Raw genomic sequence first — 26,342 nt, 5'->3', positions numbered from 1 at the left:
TTGTATACTAATGCTGTGTCTTATGCACCACAATGTGCAGCAAGGGAATGATGATGAATAATACTCCCATTTCCCCCTAATATTTGAGTACTTGTAACAAATTGTATTCTACGAGACTGGTTTAATGATGCAGTAAACAGTGAATAAAAAAATAATGGCCGTATTATGTGGCCCGGTTTCATGATAAATCATCTCAAGGGCGCTATTCGACGAGAAAAGTCCCTTTTTTAATTTATTTGAGAAATTTTCCGGAAAACTGCCGGAAGATGAAAAACGCAAAAATCAAAACGGGAAATAATAAGCGTTTGAAAAATTGTTTTATAATTTTATTACATTTTTCAGTAGAACGGCAACGATAAATTTAGTGTAATGTGAACCGCTAAAAAAATCAATTACTATTGAAATTTTCAAAATACAACTATCACCGTTTTGCCGCAATCACCGCAAGTAGTGAATATTACGCAGTGTGTAAAGTAGCTATTTAACCAACCAATGACAGGTCCTAAGACCTGAAAATTCCTAGACTTCCGTATTCCTTTCTCTTAAATAATATTATCAATATCTGTCGTAATTCGTCAATCTTAATGACTCCCTATATGGTGAAAAATCCAGTATATAATATTGTATTGTTTTTATGTATAATAATAATAATATTCTTAGCATACAAAAATGTTAAAAAAAAGGTACTAAATTTAATATTAATATGTTACATATTTTACCAATATTAAAAAATATTTTTAACTGAATTGACCTCTTCCGGAAGAAAATAATATTTTATTTTATACTTTAACAGTCTCTTATCTAAAAGGAAACGCGGTCAAACTTTTCTTTATACAAACGTATTCCCGTATTTTTCCCCTAAAAATCACTGCACTAGTGCAGTGATTTTTACACACTGTCGATATTCATCGTTGACAGAGTGTCTATTGTTTTGTTTTTTTGATAAACTATTTATTTTAGCAACTAAGTTCATTCAAAAACCCGTCTTCAGACGCACGGTGTACAAATATGACGGTTAGTTTAAAAAAAACGAAAAAGGCACAGAGAAACTGTACAAAGGTACAGTTTCTCAAAAAAACAACCAAATCGGTTCAACTTTGGGGCGAAGAAAACAAGACAACATAACGTCGATTTTAATAAGGCATAATCAGTCCAACGTGCAGTTTTCTTTCTCGAACAGTATCAGAGAGGCGTTTGCGAGAGAGCGACATAAAAACAATGTTCAAATACCTATTCTTCAAAATTTATGGACTCGCGGATCTAGAGGTCCGTGGTTTTAATCACGATCTCCTCAACGCAATTTTTTCGAAAATTTACTTTCATAAATAAGAAATAGTTTAATATTAAATAAATCATCATCATTGTTTCCGTTTCCTACATAATTGTGCAAAAGGCACTGCATTGATACACAATCACACCGATAGTTTTAATAGTCTTGTATCCATCATTATTTCTAGTAGGGATGCTGGATTACAACGCCCTCGAATCTCGTCGTCAATTTTTTCTTAGGAAACATTTCAATAAGCTGATTTCTAGAAGTATATATAATCCAAATATACTGAAAGAGAGATCGGTTTGTATGATCTCCAGCACTGTTTTACACACCGAGAAGCCGTACAAATGCAAGTCAGAATTCACCCATTAATAGGGCAATTCGCTTGCTGAATACGGATTATGAGGATAAAATGTATTTGTTTTTCTGTACATATTGGCAGCTAAGCAACTATCTTCTTTCTATTCATGAACTTCTAACTTATATTTACAGTCTGCTAACAGTCCGTAAACTAATGCAGACTACAATTTGCAGGTTAGTGTATTTAATGTCCATATGAAGAGACGATTCGTTTCGAAAAAGGTAGACGTGGAAAAGTCAGAAAAGTGTTATATACAGTTATTTACTTATATTTAAATCTTTGTTGGCAAATTTGCATTTAGTTAAATGAATGTTTTTGAAAAAAAATAGATTTCGCAAGACGTGGAATAATTATGTACCTTAAAGGATAAACCGCGGTAAGTCACTTTAAAGGAAATATTCAGGAAACAAGATTTTGTGATTGTGCGATATCCAAAACTTCGTTCCTTTTTTACCAAATAAGATCATTTTAAACTTCGTTAAACAATGATTATTTGGAAAATAATAGGTGTACATTTTGAATTTTGTAATCCTGCCGGTAAAACAGCATTGTGACTACAAATTAATAGTAGATCATTTTGTTGATCCAGAATATAAAAAAAAGAGTTTCCCACACTCACAAGACTAGATGAAAAACTAAGGGTTCCCTGGTCGTCCCCCGAATCACAAAAGTACTTCGGAAAACGAACATAAAATTGCGTTATTCCAAGAATATTCAATGATCTCCCACAAACCATCATTAACATGAAAGATCTTCAGTTGAAAAAAAGAGAACATAATGTAAAAAAAACCTGTCTTAAAAAAAATATGTGTCCCACCAAGACTTAGACTTGGGTAGCAAATTGTAATATGTTTATAAAAATAGAAAGAAAAAACCACTGTTTTGCAGCACTGAAACTGAAAAATAGTATAATAGCGCATCTGGGACTGCTGGTGTTTCTTGCACTAAAGAAAGTGGACTTCAGATTTTTATTTAAACCTAAAAAAGCATTTTTACGACGAAAGTTGTTGCTTTTAACAAATAGCACTCTGCTTCATTTCATAAAATCGGGTTACAAAAACTGGTGTTCTTCTCTAAAAGCATTCGCTTGTTTTGATGGCGATTCGCCTATATCCTCCTAAAAGTTGGGGAAAATAAGACAGAATTTCTTTGAAAAAACACCTTCCGTATTCGATGGAAGCATGCGTAACCAAAAGGTTTTAGGAAAAAACGTTTTGTTACATTCGGAGCTCTCTTCAATACACTTCGAGTTAAGAAAATTCAAGCCCAATTTAGTACGTTTCTGAACACATGATTTTTATTCCCAAAAAGTTTTTTTCCGAAAAACAAACACCTTTTTTCAAAGCAGGCAGCCCTTAATAAATGATTGTCAACAAACCCTCTTATTATGTGTTTGCTCAATTTCCACAGCTTTTCTTTACATTTATAAATATTTCATTTTAATAACTTCACCTTTTTTAAGCTACCGGCTTAGTTTTGTGTTTATAATGTTAATTAAAATACGTTACTCGCCTTCTAAGGTTTTGAGACGTAATTGATATTTATCATTTGAGAGTGAAGATGAGAAAAAATATAAATGATAATTTAGAAACTCTGCAATAATTATCATTATAAAGTGAAATTAAAATGAATAAACCAGGAAAAACCATTTAAAAAATACCTGTGTTTTTAATTTTAAAGATCGAAGAATGAGGAAGTTCAGCCCTACTAGAAATCGGATATTTATTTTAGTAAAGTCAAAATAAGAGCAGTAAATTGAACGACAAAGTTTCATGAAAATGTATGAAAAAAAAATATATATTTTTGTAAAATCGAACTACTTTGAACGACGTCATTAGTTCTTATGATTTAACTCATAAGAGAATTGTTATGAATTTCCGGTTTACGGTAATTTATTTGACAATTCGGCAGAACTGACCGAGAATAAGGGAAAGGAGACGTCACACGATGAGTAAATCTAAAAAGTTCTAAATTTTAAAAATATGTATTACGCTAATAATACGATACATAAATTAGAAAAAAAAAATAAACTTAGATTTATAGTCGATTGATAATTTAAAAAATTGAAAAAACACCGAATTTTCTCTTTAAAGAAACATGTAAAATATTTCCAGGTGTTATAATTCAATGAGATGAATCTCACCCAAACCAATATTGGCTTCAGCTCTTAAACTTTACAAAAACCACCAGATGGAAGAATTAAATAAATACGGATGTTCTAACATAGGCAGAATGGTAAATGTTTGTAAATTGGGCACTTAAACTACCCAAGCCAAGATCATAAGCCCTGTAAATACCTAGACTTCCGTTTCCTTTCTCTCAAATCTTCTCCATCTCTGTTGTAATATATTGTTTATAATAACTCTCTGGGGGGTGAAATCTTCGATTGTCTACCAACATTTATTTGTTATTGAATAAATGCGTTCTAAAATTGAATGTATTTTTCTTAATATACTATGAATAAATAATTGCATTAAGATTTGATGACTCAAATAGCAGGTCAGCAAAGTATTATCTGCGTCCATCATCCCTAATTACATTAGGGGGTATCTGATTCATTAATATTCTCCACTCAAAACGGGGAGCCTTCAACTGCCAACGAAACTGACAAGGAAGTACCTGTCACTCTTCATATTTATTGAGACATTTCCTGTTCCGTCAGCACATAATACATATCTATCCACTTCCCGTTAAAATTTATTAACATAACCCTCAAAATTACTCAATTTTGTGCGTTGTATACGAATTTCCGCTGTCCGCTTAGTAGTGGATTATTTCTACCGAAGCAGGATAAAATATTTGTTTTTAGGGGAAGCAGAGAGGATTGAACCTTACATCACTATTTATTTACAGTTCGCACATAAACCTCGCTTCTTATACGTTCTGCCATCACTTTAGCACGCACTCCGATCAATCCGTCGTTTGAAATGTTTATTTTGAAGTGTTTGTTGAACTCAATATGGCCATATTGTCTTTCTCGATCATCCTCGCTTTCTGCATCCATCAACATTTGCATTTAAATATTTTTACCACTCTTCCCAATTGTATACAATATTGATTAACTGAAATATTTGAAACACGCATAGTCGGGTTTCTGGAGCAAGTTGATAACTACAAATTTTTGAAAAATGAGATGTCTTCATATCTAGCATCAAATAATCTTTGTTTAAAAAGGAAATAAAAACATTTAATATTTTATAAATACAATAAATAATATTTTATATTATTTAATTCACTGTTTTATTTGAATTAATGATTTTGGATGAGCCTTAAACAGAACTAGGATAAACTTTAAAAGTGCAATATCAACATGTTTCAGAAACCCAACGATGTTTTCTGATTGCATGCTATTCTAGGAACTAAATAATAAAATCGGTTCGAGGTTCATTAACGGTTGAGCTACTTCAAAAAAATCTATTCATTTGGTTTTTTTTAAAGCAGAAACTAACTGTTTATATTTTAAAAGTCAATTTATTGAAACACTTGATTTAAAAATAAACCAAAAATATAACAAAAAAACAAAATGAATAAATCATTTTATTCAAATACATGCTATATAACTAGTAGGTACTGTTCAAACTGTTTTCAAATTTTTGAAAATCAATTTTCCTTTTTTTTCTCCGATGGTAAAAATATTTTTGGAAATTTTATTTAAAAAGCTGTGCCTCCGTTTATCCAAAAGCGTTAAGGAGTATGTATTCTAGTCTGAGTGTTGTAGATTTTTGCTATGAATTTAAAACACTCGGGTCGAGAACTGGTTTAGGAGGATTTGAATAAAAAAATGTCCTTTAAAAAAAGGGTTTGGTGATATTGTCGTTTGTTTTGAGTTTCGCTGGTAACCAGAAGAAGTTGCTCCACAAAGCCGATCTAGCGCCGGTGGCCGTGGTACACACAATAACTTTTAAGAGATTTAAAAGGTCCTCCGAATATTGCCTTTATAACTTTTACGTAGAAGCCCTTATAAAGTTTATAACTTCATAATAAAACGACGGTGTTTTGTTTCAGGCATTTTTTAAACCATTCGTATTTTTTCTTAATTTAATATTTGATTCTATTTTTGATGCTGGCGAAGAGTCTTATAAATATCATTCCAATTTAAAAGCAATTTTCTCGATTGGTTAGAAGATTGTAGAAAAATATTTTGTGAATTTTAAAAGAAAGTTTCCTATTTTTTTATCGAATATACATAAGCACCCATTAATAGGTTATTTAAATTGGTTTGTATACTTCATAAAAATATCATTAAACTTTTCATCTTGTGGTGTACGGGTTAGTGCGTTTGTTTACAATGCTTGTGGTTCTGAGTTTGATTTACAAGTTTGACTTAAAAAATGTATTAACTTTAAAAGGCTGTGCCCCAAAATTCTTTTACATTGTGTAACGTATCATCGTTTTACCCCAAGCAAAATACAGAATATTCTGAAATTCAAACATTAAAAAAAAAACACAGAGACGTACAGTTAAATCATTTTTTTTCTAGAGTTTATGAAAATTATAAAATAATTAAGGCCAGTTTTAGGGAAATAAATTGCAAATCACAAATACGCCGGTCATATAACTAGCGTGCACTACTACTCGCCTACTGCAAACAACCGACTGATTCAACCAATTTCTTCCATTGTTTTGTCTCTTTCACACAAACACCGGCCAGACAACAGTATCTCTATCTTTTTTGTTATAAGCATAAGCTCTATTTTTGCGCTATTTTTTATAAGGTAAAACAAATTTATTGTGGTATTAGCATCACTTTTATTCGTATAATTATTCTTCTCATAGTAAGGATAAATATTTTTTGTATGAAAATCCAGCATATATCCAATGTGAAAATGTACATTTGAAAATTTCAAAAATACAACTTCATCATGGAAATAAATAAGAGAGATATATCAAGTCTTGTATCCTACGTAGACTCGTGTTACATCATACCCATACAATAGTGCAAAAGGTGCTATACTTTTACACTGAAATTGGCACTACAACTGGTAACTTATCTTATCCTTACCTTTATATAACAAAATAAAATTACGCCGCATTTAATGTGCTATTGCAGCAGATACTTCATTGGGCGCGGATTATGATTACTTAAAAGTATTGGAACTATTATAATCATATATAAATATTAATAGACATGTTTATAAATGATCGTAAAGAGTTTGTAAAAATCAATAAGTAGGAGAATCGAAGAAATGTCATGTTCATGTTCAAACAAAAGCAGAACTGTAAATGTGCCTTAATTAATTGATTTATTTTCCTTTTTTTTCCAACTTTCGTTAAATCTTATCCATGGTTTATACCAATTTCAAATATTGGGTGTCGATCTAATATGGTTTTGTTTAATTTTATACGTGGTATGACAATCCACTTAGGTGTAATGGAGAGTATTTTATTGTATGTTCCTAGACTACCTTAGAATTTGGCAGTTTAAGCTGCTTTATCTTCCTGCTTGCAGAACCAGCCCGCTAATGGTAATACCAGTAGGGAGAGCGATGTTCTTACTCAACCGTATCTCTTCGGATATCGACATCTTTCATGTAAGGTGCTGAAAGAAAGTTAAGAGAGGATGCTTCCATTTGCTCTAATTGCGAGTAATTTTATTTTACCATTTTCTCATCCAAATGAGGAAGTTCAGTGTCAGGAAGTTATTTTTTTTTGTTAATAGAATATCAAACTAAGCCAAATTTTAAAAATATGTATTTTTATCTATCGCATTATCATCGCATTTAATTTTTTTAAGTTGTTTATTTTTTTTCATTACTTCGCGCGTAATTTCAGTAGTTTTCATGGTTGAGTTATTTTATTAAATTAATTAAATTTTTACTTTATTTATAAAAGAAAACAACAGCCATTGTAACAAAAAAATACATTTTTTACAAATCAACTAAAATTAAAAGCCAATTATATGTCTACATATAAATAAATAATTGCATTTTTTTTTTAATCGAAATTAAAAATTGAAAATGAAATTATGCGGATTTTTTCCCAAATTTGATTATGCTAAAATACAACAAATCGATTTTTATAACACATTACGTAGATTTTGGTATGCATAATATGTTGATTTTTCAGAAATTTCAGGAAAAATCAGTATAGGGAAAAATTAAAATAAAAAAATAGATTTTTTTTCAATTACTTTTTGATTGACCGGCGTAATTTTTTCAGGAACTGAAAATCAATGACCGACCGAAACAAGATTTTCAGACGAAACCGAAGCTTTTATTTTTTAACCTTACATGTACATTAAAATAAGTTTTAAATGACATAATAAATTTATTGAATGAGCAATTTTTTTATACTTTTAGCGCTTTTTGGTTTTTGATATGTTATACATAAATAACTTAAATGTATCAGTTCTTCGATTTCCGCTAAAAGAACTTTAACTTACTGACTATAAAGGAATAACAACTTCATTGACTTTAAACTGTCTATCGCACGATATTTTTATAAATAAATTTGATTGAAAACTGGAGATTTTGATTTAAGTATCTTTTTTATGGTTTTGCCTGCGAAATGCTGACTACACTGCTAACCTTTTTCGGAACAACATCTCTGGGTTAATATAATGGAGGTCGGTATTACAGGAGAGAGGGGATTTCCTATTTCAGAATTCATTTTATAATAAGCTAAGCTGAAGACTAGAAAGAGCTTGCTTTTGCACCTGCCCGCACAGTGAACCAAACTTCCGACAAAATCGGATTTCCAATTATATCTAGATATTTTATACATGAGTTTTATCTTTATCATCTTTTCCGCATTAGTTGCAAAAGTAGGTGTTGCGTTAAAAATAATCGAATTATACTCGTATTACCACTCACTGACTTTTCTATGTCTACCAGTTTTGAGACATTCTCGTCTCTTCGTCAGGACACAAATAACACTAACATTATAATCTTATCATATGCCTTCACAATAGTCATCATCATTATTCCAGGTCCGCTCAATAGTTGGAGCATATGGTAAGTCCACGAAGATCCTCCGAGTATTTCTGTTGACTGCCAGCTCCTATGTATCCTCCCAAATCAGGTTCTCGCCCCGTAGTTCTAACACGAACTGCCGACGAACAGTCAGTGGACGTCCAGGAGACGATAACCTGATGCCTTATAGTAGCACATGGCCGAGCCAACCGTATCGCCTCCGCTTGATGACAGTTGTCACCGGAGTTTGCTGCATCCGTTCTCTTATTACTTCATTCCTTACAAAGTAAAACCACCGCACACCCAAAATTATTCTAAGACACCTTTTCTCGAAACTCAGAATTCTGCTACTTTGGGCCCTAGTGAGGTGCCATAATTCGAATCTGTATAGGAGAATAGGTGTCATGCAGGCGTTATATAAGCGGCATTTGGTTTTTGCGGAGTAAATATCCAACCTTCAGACAGACTTTATACTGTTGAATGTGGCGCCTGCTATTCCTAGCCGCTCTCCTAGTTCTTTTTGAAATCTGCCATTTTCCGTAACAAATCATCATTATCGTTCTTTTTCCGCACCTAATGGTGCATAGGGCACTGCATTGGTACACAAATCGCATCGTATCTTGATCATTTTTTGTTACATGAAGGTAAGATGGTCAGTCTTACGCTTACGCTTCAGGTACCAGTCCAGGGACTATGAAATATTCTAGTGTGAAAACAGCCATTTAAATATTATATAAACTCTTATAAATAAACAACTACAATAGTGTAAGTCACTCTCCAAGAGTTAGTCTCTTTTTTTGGAGAGTTACGGTGATAACATTTACTAGATGTATAAAGTAGATCTGTATATAATTTGTTAAGATCATGTACTTTTAATGAAATTAATAATAAAATAAAATAAATATTTCACATCAACCATGTCGGGAATAGAACCCGAGACCTCTTGCATGGCAGGCTAACGCGCTGACCATTACACCACGAGGCCGACAACATACACTCCCAGGTATTTGAAACTCTCGACCCCTTCGATGACTTGGTTTGACAGAGTCAGGGGATTTTGGGCATCGAGGCATGAAGTGTTACACAGTACATGGGTTTTTGCAATATTGAATTTTAAACCCATGCACGCGGAGTACTTATTTAGGCTATCTACCAGTGGCTTGAAGACCCCTGACTAAATCGCCAATCATAACCGCATCATCGCAATGCTCCAGGTCGCTAAATTTTTGGGAGGAGAAGATAAATATTCCTCGATCTAGTGGAATTGACTTCCTTAAGATAAAGTCTATGAGAATTATAAAAAGAAACGATGCAAGGACGCAACCTTAACAAACTCCATTGGTGAATTCAAACCAATCTGTGACAACATCGTTGATTCTGATTTGGCATTCGCTATTTAATTGAAGGGCTTTGATAAGTTTAACTATAACCATATTAGTTGCACAAAAATATATAACTGACGTGCTGATACGACACGTCATACTAAAAGCTAACACCAACATTAAATATTTATGATAAGACAGTGTAGACAGACAAGGGGAGGGACCATTTCAATTATTTATTGTTTTAAGGAAAACGCGTAAATACATTTAGTCAGTGTCCGGGTGGGTTATGAATACAGTTTTGTGTGGGTAATAGAATCAGAATCCTGGACGAGAGTTTTCGACTAGACGGCTGCTCACAGGTAAAAATCCTGAAAAAGGTCATCGAAATTATAAAGGTCCGCTTCATAGTGTAGTGGTTGGCGTATTTACATACCATGCTTAAGGTCCCGGGTTCGATTTCTGGGAAAGTCGGCATGAAACATTTGTTTTAAAGGTGTTTTTACACTGAAGTATTACGTTGCTCTTAGACTAACACTGTAAGAGTAAGACTGATCACTTTATCTTCCTAAAACAGATAATAGACAACAACAACAACAACAACAACAAACCATCACGCCGTTTCCCCGTAGGGGTAGGCAGAGAGGATAGAACGCCATAACACTCTATCTTGGCATACAGACCTCGCTTCCTCTACATTCATACATCTTCTCATGCACGCACGCCGATTATTCCTACTTTTGACATCTCCATCTTCAAGTATTTGATGGACTTGATCGTGCCATGTCTTTCTCGGTCTTCCTCGTTTTCTGCATCCATCAACATTTGCATCGTAGATCCTTTTAGCCGTTCTTTCGCTGTCCATTCGCTCTACACGTCCAAACCAACGCAGCACCCCTTTCTTGTTTCTGTCAATAATGCATGTCTTAGCCTTACACACTTCACGGATCTCGACATTTGTGCACCTATCATACATCGTTTTACCACACATTCGCCTGAGGGATTGCATTTCGACAGCATTCAACCTACTTTCATCATTATTTTCCAATTCCATACTTAGCTCCCATACATTAGAGTTGGAACTAGAACTCCGTTGTGAACTGCTAGTTTAGCTTCCTGCGATAAACATTTGTTTGCCAAAGTAGATTTTAGTGCACCGTTCGCCCTGTTCCCGGCACTCACCCTCCTTTCAATATCTTTCTCGGCCTTTCCGTCCCTAGTAAACATACTTCACAGGCACACAAATTCTTCTACCTGATTCAGAATATCTCCGTTCACGCTGATCTCACATTTAGTTATACTTTCATCCCTTTCAAAAATCATCACTTTCGATTTATCAACATTCATAAGCAAATCGCTTTTCTTGCATACATCGTAGACTTTTGATACCAAGAATTGAAGGTCTTCTTTGCTGCTAGCAAGAAGCCCGGCAACATCCGCATACTGAAGACAGTTAACAGATAACAGATAATCGAGATACGCTTAATTGTATTTAACAATGCAGTGCTCTTTGCACCACCGTGTGTAGAGCTTCGATACACGAACACATAATGCATTTTTAGAGCATGTTAATTGATATTTTAGTGTAAAAATAATTACGTTGGAGGTCGATTCATTAATAACATAAAATGTATACACGGGAAAATAAACATAAAATATTTATTACATTATGCGAAACTTTATAAATATCTCAATTTTAATTAAATACCAGCGAGCTACAAAACATTTTTCCTTTTCAAATTTTCTTATGAATTTTAATTTTCAGATATAATTATTTATGTTACCGGGAGAAAATATATAAATTAAGACATCTAATAAAAGCAAATGTTGTGATGTTAACGAATGTAAAATTTTCAGAATTCAGTGGACCATCCCACCCTTAATTTAAAGTTTGAATCGTAAATTCCTTACATTCTCAAAAGCTCAAAATTCACCCCTTGGATTTAAAGCACTACTCGGCTTAAAACATTTCGGCAGATAATATGTTACAGCTCAGAACTATTTTAAACGGAAAAGTTTTTTTTACAATATAATCAATTAGTTCATTGTCTGTGAAATGTTGGACAAAACTTATAAATTTACGGCTCACACACGTTTAACAGAACGCGGTTACACGTTTATTTCCAATTTTACAAAAAATAGAAGATATATATTTTTTTTAAACTGGTGTTATCAAAAAAATCTCATTTTTTTATTGAGTTGGCGTTTATTTTATTGAACTTTCAATCAGAATCTTAATATTGAAATCAAATAATGATTTGAGTGGATTTTTTAAACAAAAAATCATACCATACGTTTATAATAAAAATAAGTAAATACATACATACTAGAGCTGTTAAAACCAATATGGCGTTCTCTACTTTACTATGTTATAAGTTTTTTTAGTAGTTTTCCCAGACTGCAGGCACAATTTATTATTTTGGTAAATAATAATTGTTGACAGAAACTACATTTTTTTTATTAATAAATATAGTTACATAAAATAATACATATTTTTATTAATAAATATAGTAGCATAAATTAATACATGTTTTTATTAATAAATATAGTAACATAAAATAATACACGTTTTTATAAATAAATATAGTAAAATAAAATAATACATGTTTTTATAAATAAATAAAGTAACATAAAATGATACAAGTTATTATTAATAAATATAGTAACATAAAATAATACATGTTTTTATTAATAAATATAGTAACATAAATGTATGTTTTTTTTTCTATTGCAATCAACTTTTATGTATTTAGTTAATTATTCAAACTGTCACTTTCCAAAAAAATGCACTAGCTCTTGTGCTTGAAATGCGATTTACACTGTTGTAGTTATTTATTAATTTGAAGTTATATAACTTCGAATATACATGAGAACAAAAGTAATAAAATATACGAAATAAGGTGAAAAAAATAAAATAATAATGCAAGAATACCAATTATAAAAGAATGATGTTTTTACTCGGGGTCGAAAAAATTCTTTAGATTTGCTTTGAATTTACTAACTAATATAAAAGTTTTTAGTTCATTGGGGAGATTATCATAATTTTTAATTCCTTTGAAAACAAAACTATTTTGACCATGGCTACTTTAAAATGTAAGAATCTTGATATTATTTTATTGCGATTGATCAGTAAATTATTGACTTATTTCTCATTAATAGACGGTTTCGATTTTGTTTTTGTTCTGTAACGGAAATGAGGCTGTCATTGTTGTTGCAGAACTAAATAAGGTCAGGGGGGGCAAGACGCTCATCTATCGAAATCTATAGAATTAAGGGCCCATCTGCTTAGTCGGTCAGACAGAGATGCGTAGTTGTTCCCGAATCAAAACTAAGATAATATTTTTTTATTTTTTTTATTTATTTAATCCAATATAAAATACAAATACATAGTTAACAAAAATACAATAGGTACATTCAATATATTTTTATTTTTATTTTTATTTTTATTTTTATTTTTATTTTTATTTTTATTTTTATTTATGGATGTAGCCACTCCACTGGCCCACAGGCACGTTCCGGAGTGTCACTGTATTATTCCGTTCACTGTATTATTTATTTTGTACATAATTATGCATAAATTCACATCAATTTTATAAAAATTCTAAAGAAATGAAATAAAAATAAAAACAAACCTACATCAATAAAACGAAAAAGCATTTTCAAGAAACTAAAATTATATTTTTATATATGAAACATATTCCTCAGCTTCCTGTCTAGTCTTTTTAGCAATCCATTTATGGACTCTAGCTTTGAAAATATTGTTTTTCATTTTGTTCGCCAATATGCCCTTGCTTAAAAGGTATTACTTGGTAATATTGTGTTTCAAGTTTTTGAAAAAGAGAAATCATTTTTGTTAGTGGTTTTATTTGACACTCCCCGAATTAAAACAGAAGCCCTTTTTCTTGCTCATTTGAATGATTGAAGGCACAAATTTCATCAGCGATTACTCTCGGCGAGATAAAACCTAAATTATGACCATATTATGAAATAATCGGCTATGATACTCTCATCTTGATTAATGAAGCAAAAGGAACAAACGTCCAGAATTTTAGATCGTTATTAATAAGTCTATGTTTTTGTTTGGTTTCGGTTCGAAAGGTAGCTTTATATAAAATGATAATAAATATACTTTCACTTTGCAGTATTTTTTTTTTAAATAGCTAAATTCTCGACACAAAGAAATTATGACACTCTTCCCTTCCTGACCTTACATAGAGTCAAAAATATGTAAAATACTGCCATTTATGCTTGCTGCTTAGAAACCTTTGCAGTTCATAGTATTTGTTATTCTTTATCCATCGCCATATTCAGGTTGTTTCAGATCAATGGTGCGGATTGCCGTCTTTGTTTTAACACGTCTCACACTATCTCATCAGAAATTATAAAATATGTTTCTCATTATTTATCTCATTGCGATAATCCTTCGTCGAATCTTCTGTGCCGCAACTAGGTTAATTGAAATTAGATTTGTAGTTCCACAATGTACATAGGTTCAAATCATACAACTTTAGTATTCAATATATTTCCATCAAGGTTCAATTGGTGTATATTTGATTAAGAGGGAAAGTGAAATACCACTTAAGATTTGTAATACCCATTATTAAACAAATATGAACCTATTTAAATTAAGACTCAACTACTTAATTCGAATTTGAATAACATTAATCCGGAGTAGAGGAAATCAATTAAAGACATTTTGAAAATTAGTCATGTGACAAATTGAATTTACCTTTAATTAACAAATATTCATTCTACTATGATTAAATCATTAACTTTAATATGAAACATTTTAACAAATAATGTTACTAAATATTATAACCATTTATCATTGATCATAAGCTATTTAAATGCTAAGACTTCCATATTCCCTTCGGCATTCTTAATTTTATTTTTTATTTTTAACAGGGAAATATAGATTTTTTTAACAATTTATAATCAATAAGTGTATAAAATACTGTCAATCAAAAAAAATTGCTTATTAGAAGCATAAAATATACCTTTCAGATTTATAATTTTCAATTCCCGTGAAAATGGTTAATTGCATTAGCCGCGTCTCTAATACGTCACGACATGGTAAAATTTTGAACTTTGTTTGTGACCGTTTAAATTTAAATAGAACATCATCATAAATCTTGACGTCACAACCGTCAAGGCCAAACATGTCGCATATTTGTAAAGACAATTTTTTTTACTCATTTTGTTTTAACAATTATCAATGAAAATATTTTTCCACAATATATAGACTGAAAATACAATTAATTTTCTAAATCCAGTTTCCATGTTTTCATCGGTGTGTGATATTTCTCTATTTAGAAGGTTTTATCTGTATACCGACAATTACATATATGCAGATCAGTATTTTTTTTCAAGCAAAAACAACAGCTATCGTATTTAGTATTTTGACTTTTTGAAAACAAAATTACAGTCATGTAGTTTTACCTGCAATAACAATTTTAAGCTTTAGCTGTAACTTGGTGGGTAAAAGCAGACAATTAATGTTAACTGAGTTGTTTTAATTGGTTGGGAATTGGGTTGAAATAGACCGCCAATGTATTAATCTATGTTTGTCTTAGTCAATTAGACAGGATGCAATGGAGTATTCGATGTTCATAATTAATTAAGTTATCTGGAAAGTTTTCGTTTGGGTAAATAATAAAATGTCTAATATTGTTATTGGTTGAGATAATTGAAACGATGGATAGGAGAAACGACGGAAAGAATGGGACGATTTTTTTCTACCACCCATCCCTTTTTCATTTTTAGATGGAAGTCGAAAATTTCATTCCATTGCGTTTAGTAGTAAACATCTTAATAATTATTTTTCTAAATCATCTAACGTTGTTTTACCCAAATAGTAATATTAAAAGTAGCTGCTCGATTATGAAATAATCTACCCACTAATGTTAGAGACCCTTCTTTATTTACATTTAAATCAAGACTGAAATGTCACTATCTAATTTTTTGAGTGGTTCCTTTCTCCTCTTTTTTCCTTCCCATCTCCTCTCCACACCTCTCTTCATAGTATTGTGTAAATTCTTAGTTAATGTTTGTATAAAATTATAAGATTCTGAATATGTCTATGTACTTGTAATTTTTTCAAACTGAACGGTTTAAATAGGTAGGAAGAAATTGCTTTAAGGAAATATGCCCGGCCTTATACGAGTATGTATATATATTGTATACGTATATTCATATAAAGTGTTAAATAAATAAACTACGCTTGACTTGTAAAAGTGTTGCTTTTTCATTTAATTAATTCAAATTTATTTTTCATTCTCAATCATTCGTTTTCGTTTTTAACATACATACATACAGTAATTAATAAAAATAGACACCTTTTTCAAAAAAATACAATTATTCGACTTTTTAACTATCCGATTGGGGTCCGATACCAAATGATTCAGATAATTGGAGTTCTACTATAAGTAGCATTCTTTTGGATGACAGATTCTTCTTTATTACTTATTAAGATTACTCCAAACCACAAAAAATATATTGCGATGCCCAAAGGGGCGATATTTCCAAGCGCCCGAGATCCTTATCAACTGAGCCCCGTAGGGCCGATGAAACAGGGCCCGGACAATCGATTACATTAGGGTAGGAATTTTCTAGCATCTTACAGTCTGAAACACTGAAACTTCACGTGTATTCTTAACAAATGCCTATTATCGAGAAACATGTTCATATTTTTTAATTCAAGAATATATTACGAACATTAATTTGGTGTTGCTTATACAAAACTATACATAGTTAACAGATATAAAAAACAGTTCAATTTATGACTGTAATATACTCCTCCCCGAACCAAATAAAGTTATTCACAAATTAAAAAATTGATACTAATAATGTGAGCATCTTCTGTAAGTACCATAAGTGTATCATTAACGGCATGATTTCATTTTCCGTTGTGTTTTTGATATCTTAATTAAATAAATTAAGTGAAACTGTTTTTCATGTTCATAATTGCAAATACGTCCATAAATAATCCATTTCGTGGGAATAACTAGTACAAATTAACGAATGTATTTACGACCCCTACATTATTACAAATTCAATTGCTAGATACCTACTGTGATTTTATAAAACCGTTCAATTAACACTTAAGACTAAGATTGTTAGTAACTAGCTTACGTACACAGATATGGGAAATGGTAATTAATTTTGTATGTATCTACGAAAACAATGTAATTTGATTTCTATGTAAATTGGAGACGTACGTATGTACGATTTCAGCGGTTCAACAGCGTCAAATTAACGTAATATTGTACGATCCGTAGTAACGAGTACTTAGACCTAATATTAAATAGGGTATTTTCACATGTCGGGAATAACGTTAAAACTATCATTCATATTTAGAGCGGATTTTTACGATTTTAACGATATAACTATCGATGTATTCAAAAAAAGTTTTCATTAGTTATTTTCGGATTTGAAAATGAGTTCATACAAAACGGCTCGTATTTGTCATTTTGACGTCACGCGTCATGATCGCCGATTGCGCTTCTCATCAACATTGCGTACAAGTTTGGCGCAAAAACGTCATACGTGCCGTTTGTCCTACGGGGCGCAAAACGTCTCGTTTTCGGGTAAATCAAAATATGCATGTTTAACTTTATTTCAACAGAGAGGGAAAACATTTTTGAGAAGGGAATGTAGAAGTCTAGGCATTTACAGGGCTTATGACCTGTCATTGGCTGGTTTGAGTGGTCACTTTACACACTGTGTAACATTCATGATGGAAGAGTTGAGGAAATGTGGTTGTTCAAACATGGACAGAATGGTGAATGTTTCGTGATGGGGGAAAAACCGAGATCATATTTTAATTCAGGAGAAAAAATACTATCAGACTCACATATTTTTCTTTCTGAGACAAAAAAAAAAATTTGTTGCCTAGTGTAATTGGATCCCTTGATCGTTTTTTTTTGTATAAACATACCTTTTGATTTTATTTTGTTTTTACGTTTCTTTCTCAATATTTGTGTTCAATTTCATGTCTTGCTCAACTCATTTGATAATATTGTTCCCGTTTGGGACAAATCACTATTAATTTATCGAATCAAGCCTATTGTTTTACGCCCTCGTTTTTTAACAGTTCTAGCCTTTTTTATTATCACAATCACGCGTTTGGCACAGAATTTTTCATGGATACAATCTGCAATTATATTATATTTTCTCTAAAAACCGCGAGTGTGACTATTTTCTTCTAAAATCTCCAGATTATATCCTTTTCAATAATTACAAAGTACAGATCAATTATAAATAATAAATAAAAATATAGAACAACGTTATGCGTATGAAAATTAAACAGATATAAAACAAATAAATATATTTACTTCGATTCCGAATTGCGACAGTCACGAAAAAACTTACCAAGAAACTACGTTGAAATAATATATTTTTGAATCTGCTCATGAAAAATTATTGATATCACGCGCTTGAATTGTGTTTCAAGATTAAAAGATGTATTGTAGAAGAAAGGTCCTTGTAATTTAGGCATTACTTCTCGTAAAATCTCGTTTAGCTGTGTCAGTTGTCTCGACACTCGAAAGAGATGTTATTTTTTGCATTTTTCTCGGATCACTAATTATTATTATTATTTTAGAAAACTTATACAGCGCCATTTTTGCAATATAATACTTCAAGGGCGCTTTACAAAAAAAAGTAAAATAGTGGGGACTTGGGTTGATTAAAGATACGAGGTTAGGCCACTGTTGCCGGTAGACTCATTTTAACGTCATTACTACAATCTGAGTTCACAACGCACACTGCGAATAAGATTTTTGCTCAACGAAGGCTTACTTAGGCGGGTTGTGCCTTGCATTATGCATATTTCTATAAACCTCGCTGGAATAATATACCTACGTACGTACGTACGTATCAAGATGTCTGCAGGGGGCTGGAAGTGGCGCTGGCGACAAGACTAGTTAATTTTCTCTCTTCTCTATCGCCAATTTCCAGGGACTCTTGCTAATTAAATCAAGCCACTCCTGTAGATACCCCAGCAGTGTAAAAATACCGGATTAATTAGTAATTTGTTCGGTAAAATACATAGAAAAGCTGTGGATTAGCAGCAGGAGCAAAAAAGTTTCCGCCACTTAATTAACAACAAGATCGCTAAGATTAATCCTGCCTGGATTCCTGGCTTATTACTTAGTATTATATTAAACACTTACTATTTATGTAGATCTGTAATCTAGAATTTTCCGCCGAGATTATTGAAATTTGTAACCGTTTAAGTTAAGTGAAAAGTTTTTATAAAACTTATGGATATATATTTATTTTCATACGAAAATTCTAAAATATTGTTTTAGTTCGAATTTTCGTTTGATATTTGATGCATCAAAACTATTTTTACCTGTCTTAATTAATGAATATATTAGATGAATCGTAAACACATTTTTAAATCGAACCAATACGCAATGCAAAGTAGCGTACAATTAAAATATGTACCTACCTAAACTAATCTTATTTTATTTAGAGTCCAGGCGGATAAAGTAAATAGTTGTGTGTGTAAAAAATAACCTAAATGTTTTTGAATCAATGACTTCACTCAGATAAAAATCTTGAAATAGGAAATCGAGTGGAGATAATTCCTCCTTGGCGGTGTAAAAACAACGAAGTTACCTATTCATAGGGCCAACGACAATTTGATAATAAAGCTGTTAAAATAATTTTCAAAATTCAAGTATAAATTCTTATTTTCAGGTGACGGCTATAGATGGTGACAAAGACAGACCACATAGTATTGTCTACTTCCCAACAGGACAAGGGATTGATGTTGATAATGTCGCCAATAGTAAATTCGAAGTCAACAGAACCACTGGTGAAATTTTCGTTTTAAGGGTAAGACATTTTTGAATTTTTGAACTATGTAAGTGCGAACTTTATGAAGGTGTGTAGGTTTTCACGGTCACTGTTATCAATATGTATCCTTTTTGGGTGATCCCGTGTAAGTTGGACCCGGAAAAATGACACGGAATGTGCTGGCCGTCGACTGCGACACGGTACAAATTACTAGTGCATAAACACATTTTTTGGATCACCCAAAAAGGACACATTGAGAACATCTTATGGTTTGTTCTGGGTGTAATACAAGGTTTTTCCGCGACCAATATTTGTGTTTCGAGGACCTCGTGTGCAAAAACTACAAAGATTACAAAATATCTAAAACTATAACTGGATAGCCCGTTGTCTACTACCGCAAATGGTTTGTCGCGAGCATGGGGGCGGTTGTGAGATGACGTCACAGTGCTGCGCATGGGGTCTAAATTTGGGCTTGTGTGAGCACGGCGCGCGCTTAGTTTAGTTGTATCTCCGCAACGAGTTGGTCGATTTTAGAAATAGAGGTGTCTACGGAGAACTGAAAACGTGAGATAGACGTTAATAATACAAAAAAATAATTATTTATATTGAGAGGCAGGAAATATTGACATATTGTGGAAATGCCGCGTCCTCAAAAGAGAGAAAGAAGGCTGCAAAATCTAGAACTCCGAACAAAATGCGTGCACCATGACTTACAAATGCAGAACGTTGTCAACTACGTCGATTGCAATAAAAGGAAATTGAAAGAAGACGCCAGAATTCGAATTTGACCGGTGGAAGTGGAGCGCCTAGTACAAGTTGCGAGAGCGTACAACATTTGGAGCAACCTAGCATTTCGTACCATCCACCAATCCTTCATAAGTTAGGCATTTATACTAATGATTTTGATAAATAAATGTTATGTTAAGCGTAATTTTTTTTCTTTCATTTCAACTTTCTTTCTGACAAACAAAACAAAATAATCTCCCAATAACGAAAGTAACGTATGTGATTTCGCATTCACGAAATAAAGATCCGACGGGAGCATCAATAATACTCCCTGTATTTTTTAAAACTACCTCCTTGTCATTATTTTCTCAAAACAAGTTTCCTTAAATTGATAATTTAGACTTTTAATATTCATTGATAACTTGATCTTACTAGATGAAATAATGTTCCTTCATTTTAACTAACAACTTATTAAATTATTAATACCGGTTGGATTTGTTTTATTTATTGAATAAAAATTGTACAAGCTAAAGATTAAAAATTAATTAAACAGAATTAATGAGAATTTCAAATTATTGTCAACTACTGACTATAAAGTGTAAATTGACTTATGATGTATAATAATGTTTTTTTGTCGATTGTTACATTAATATGCACAATAATTATTTTACAGCCTCTGGATAGAGATCAACCACACGGGAGGCCGCAGTGGAGATTTACCGTATTTGCTCAAGATGAATTTGGCGAAGGATTAGTTGGCTATGCTGATGTTCAAGTTAACCTTAAGGATGTTAATGATAATCCACCAATGTTCCCTCAAGGCATTGTTGTTGGAAACGTCACTGAAAATGGTACCGCAGGAACAATAGTTATGACCATGAGCGCTGTAGACTATGATGACCCTTTAGAAGCTAATAATGCCAAGCTCATATATTCGATAGAAAAAAACGTTATCGAAGAGGAATCTGGTTTACCAATATTTGAGATTGAATCTCATACAGGGGTCATCAGAACATCGGTGTGCTGCTTAGACAGAGAAAAAACTCCAGATTATTCCATCCAAATAGTTGCCATAGACGGAGGCGGCCTAAAAGGTACAGGAACAGCTTCAATCAGAATACAAGACATCAATGACATGCCACCACATTTCACAAAGGACGAATGGATCACTGAAGTTGAAGAAACAGATGAAATCAATATCCCAGAAGAGCCCATACTTACAGTCACTGTTCAAGATGATGACGAGACTAATTATTTTACTTACAAAGTTGTGGAAAATAGTGGATTTGGTGCTAACAAATTTGAAATGATTAAAAACAGCGACGGTTCAGGTTCACTAAAAATAATAAGTCCCCTTGACTTCGAAGATAGTTTGCAGAGTAATGGATTTCGATTTCGTATACAAGTAAACGATAAATTAAATATTACCGATAATGATAAAAATCATATTGCCTACTCATGGGTTGTTATTAAAATTAAGGATGTCAACGACAATGCACCTGTATTTGAAAAAAACAGCATGAACGTATCTGTGGAAGAAAATGCTGAGATTGGAAAAATTTTAGAAAAATTCAAAGCGACGGATGCTGATCATGGTGGAAAAAGTAAAATATTTTATGCTATCGATAGATCCTCCGATAGAAAGAGACAATTTCACATCAATAACGATGGAGTTGTGAGTATCCAAAGATCGTTGGATAGGGAAGAAAGCCCACTACACACATTGAAAATTTTGGCCATTGATGATGGGTCACCTCCAAAAACGTCAACAGCCACATTAGGTGTATCAGTATTAGATATCAATGATAATGCACCTACGTTTCTTAAGGACTATAGACCTGTTTTATTAGAACACTCTGTACCTCAAAAAGTTTTGGAAATACAAGCGTTAGACAAAGATGATAAATATAAAGGTAATGGACCACCATTTCAATATCGTCTTGATCCAGGCGCAAGTGATATAATCAGAGCTTCATTTAAAGTTGAACAAGATCAAACTATTAAAAATGGAGATGGGGTGGCCGTAATTTCATCACTGCGGTCATTTGACAGAGAAGAACAAAAGGAATATCTAGTACCTATTATAATCAAAGATCATGGTAATCCTGCAATGACCGGAACCAGTACTTTAACCGTCATAATTGGAGATATCAATGATAATAAAATGCAACCAGGTACAAAGGACATTGTTGTGTATAATTTTCAGGGACAATCACCTGACACAGATATTGGAAGTATATTTGTCAATGATATTGATGATTGGGATTTACCAGACAAGAAATTTTACTGGGATGGAAATGAACATCCTAGATTTCGACTAAATGAAGAAACCGGGATGATTCAAATGAAACAAGGAACTAGGAGTGGCATATATCAGTTAAAATTTAAGGTATATGATAGAACTCACGGGCAAACTGATATATCAGCAAATGTATCAGTTGTTGTTAGAGAAATGAATAATGATGTTGTCAATAATGCTGGTTCCATTAGGTTATCTGGAATCACAGGAGAAGAATTCATCAAAATTTGGAATTACCAAACTAATACTCAAAAAACTAGCAAATACGAATTACTTAAGAACAAACTCACAAAAATTTTTAATCTTGAAAAAAACAGCATTCATATATTTAGCGTGCAATTGCATAAAAAGAATCCAGAGCAACCAGTTACTGACATAAGGTACACAATCAAAGGACTTCCAAAATACAAACCAGAGCGATTAAATGGGCTTGTTTTAATGCATAGAAGTGAAATAGAATCAGAGGTTGGTGTTAATATAACTATGGTTGGTATTGATGAATGTCACATAGAAGGCCAAAATTGCAAAGGTTCGTGCACAAATGTGATAGATATAAGTAATACCCCTTATATGATAAATGCAAATAAAACTGGTTTTGCTGGTGTCAGAGTCAATATACTGCCAAAATGTGTTTGTGGTGCACGTAATATATCTAAAGTTGAAACGTGTAGATTTAATCCCTGTCTCAATGGAGGAAGATGTACAGATGGAAGATATAGTATATCTTGTTCATGCCCTACAGGATATACTGGTGCTCGTTGTCAGCAAACTACGCGAAGCTTTCGAGGAATTGGATGGGCATGGTATCCATCACTTGAGATATGTGATAATTCTCATCTAAGTTTTGAATTCATAACACAAAAACCTGAAGGAATATTTTTGTACAATGGTCCCATTGTACCACCTAAAAAGGGTGAATCAGTAGTATCTGATTTTATATCCATAGAGTTAGAAAAGGGTTATCCAAGACTGTTGGTTGATTTTGGCTCTGGTACTTTAGAACTAAGAGTTAAAACCAAAAAAACTCTTGATGATGGTGAATGGCATAGATTAGATATTTTTTGGAACACTGAAACTGTTAGAATCATAATTGACTATTGCAAATCTGCAACAGTTGAAGAATTAGAAGATGGAGCCTTGCCAGAATTTGATGATAGTAGTTGCCAAGCTCAAGGATTAATACCACCCTTCAATGAATATTTAAATGTAAATACTCCTTTACAGTTAGGTGGACTATATGTAGAACAATTTGATCCCGCACATTATCACTGGAAATATATGCCAGTGGGAAAAGGGTTCGAAGGCTGCCTCAAAAATTTGGTGCATAACAGCAAATTATATGACTTAGCTCACCCAGCATTATTTAGAAATACGGTAGCGGGTTGTCCACAAACGGAAGAAATATGTAATCAAAATGATCAAACAGACAGGTGTTGGGAGCATGGGACATGCGTTGGAAGTTTTTTTGAACCGCTTTGTGAGTGCGATCCCGGATGGACAGGACCAGCATGTCTCTCCCCTACGATACCAACTACATTTAAACCTCAAAGCTATGTAAAGTTTGCATTGAGCTTTGAGCCAGATCGATTCAGTACACAATTACAGTTACGTTTTCGAACAAGGGAACCAGTTGGAGAATTGTTTAGAGTCAGTGACCAACACAGTAGAGAGTATGGTATTTTAGAAGTAAGAGATGCTAAATTAAGATTTAGATATAACTTAAATTCCCAAAAAAAGGAAGAAAGGGATGTTTGGTTAAGCACGGTTACTATTGATGATGGACAGTGGCACGTAGCAAAAGTAAACCGATATGGGAGTGCAGCTACTCTTGAACTAGATGGAGGTGAAGGTTTGCGATTCAATGAAACATTTGTATTTGAAGGACATCAGTGGTTGGTTGTAGACAAACAAGAAGGAGTGTACGCTGGAGGTAAAGCTGAATATACAGGTGTGCGGACATTTGAAGTGAATACAGACTTTCAAAAGGGTTGCATTGATGACATTAGATTTGAAGGAAAGCACTTACCTCTTCCACCAGCTATGAATGGTTCTCAGTGGGGACAAGCAACAATGGCAAGAAATTTAGAGAGAGGCTGCTCGTCTCATAGTCCATGTATAAGTATTAGTTGTCCTGACCCATTTGAATGCATCGATCTCTGGAATGAATATGAATGCACGTAAGTTTATGACAACTGCATTATTATTTTAGATTTAATAAAGTGCTAATTATTTTTAAAGTGTATGTTTCTTTGGAAAATTACCTTCAAAACATTTAAATCTATCTTTCAGTTGTGGTGCAGGTCGTGTAATGGCACCTGATGGCAAAGGATGTACAGACAAAAATGAATGTCTGGAACAGCCATGTCTGAACGGAGGAAAGTGTATTAATCAAGAACCTAAACTGCGCTATCGCTGTATCTGCCCTGATGGGTTCTGGGGAGAGAACTGCGAGCTAATGCAAGAAGAGCAAACCTTGAAATTAGGAATGGGAGCACTTGCTGCCATTGTTGTTTGCTTAACAATTATTTTTTGTAAGTAAATGTTTGATTGATATTATATAAGAGTTTGTCTTATTGTTATTCAAGTTTCAAAAATATTTGTTCAACTCACAATAACTAAAAGAAATACATTACAATGTTGCGCTTTCAAAAATTGTTTACTACATACATTACGAAATATTACCCAGACTTTTATGATATCTACTAAAATAGTGTATTGAATCTAGTCCTCAATTATTCCCCTTTTTTATCTTTTTTTTAAAGCTAACTTATAAAACTTACTGTAGATTAATTTTACTTAAAAACAGCTGCTTTATCTAGTGGTTGCAAAAATATTAACATATTTAAAATCAAGCTTAACAAATTAAACAACTACACAGAGTTTCAAAATTACACTCAATTATAGTGTCATACACAAGTTTAATAACTAGAAAAAACTACACCCATATGTTATGGGAGGAAGATGGAAATATTTTATAAATAATTATGTATATTACAATAAATAATAAACCACCTTCATGTACATGTAGTTAAGTTTGATCTATTTTTAAATTCAATTTATTTTTTCAGTATTTATTGTGATTTTGGTCGTCCACAACAGAAGAAGAAACACCCACATAAAGTATCCATGTCCTGATGAAGATGTTCGGGAAAACATTATCAGCTATGATGACGAAGGGGGCGGTGAGGATGATATGACTGCTTTTGATATTAAAACAATTCAAATTCCCGTTGGAGACGAACCTCCACTTCAACAGCCCATGAAGATTCCATGTAACTTATTAACAAGTTAATTTGAAAGACACTTATTCAAATCTTCTGCACTCCCCTTTCCAATGAAGTAAAATAACAGCAGAATTGAAAGAAAACATAAGAGCGTTCGATTTAATAATAAGTTTTCATAGAAACAAGTAGTACATCATTTATGTCTACCAAACATTATCATTACACTTACTAACATTAATATGTGTTTTGTAAGATAGGTTTTTTTGGTTGAAATTTATTTTTAAATACCTTTTTGGATTATACCTAGGACAAATATATGTTGGAATGGTTGAATTGTTTATATCTAATAAAACTTCAAACTCTTAGTTTATTTGTAAGTAGTAGTAACCTAACTTATTTGATGAATCCGAGTTTAACTTAAT

General features: G+C 32.5%; 1 protein-coding gene across 1 annotated transcript in view; it reads left to right on the top strand.

The window, feature by feature from the left end:
• The window catches only part of LOC148278769 (neural-cadherin-like), a 63,486-nt gene that overhangs the window by 33,838 nt on the left and 3,306 nt on the right, over positions 1–26,342 (top strand). The window contains exons 4-7 of the mRNA XM_088230908.1: positions 19,573–19,710; positions 21,071–24,873; positions 24,986–25,227; positions 25,765–25,968. Of these exons, the coding sequence (XP_088087034.1) occupies positions 19,573–19,710; positions 21,071–24,873; positions 24,986–25,227; positions 25,765–25,968 (4,387 nt within the window). The remainder of the gene's footprint in view (positions 1–19,572; positions 19,711–21,070; positions 24,874–24,985; positions 25,228–25,764; positions 25,969–26,342) is intronic.

The sequence above is a fragment of the Micrasema longulum genome, unplaced genomic scaffold (genome assembly GCF_059751315.1).
Source record: "Micrasema longulum isolate JH-2025_06_02 unplaced genomic scaffold, ASM5975131v1 h1tg000828l, whole genome shotgun sequence".
Taxonomy (NCBI): domain Eukaryota; kingdom Metazoa; phylum Arthropoda; class Insecta; order Trichoptera; family Brachycentridae; genus Micrasema; species Micrasema longulum.
Note: the sequence above shows the minus strand (reverse complement) of the source record. Positions and strands in the feature narration are given on the sequence as shown.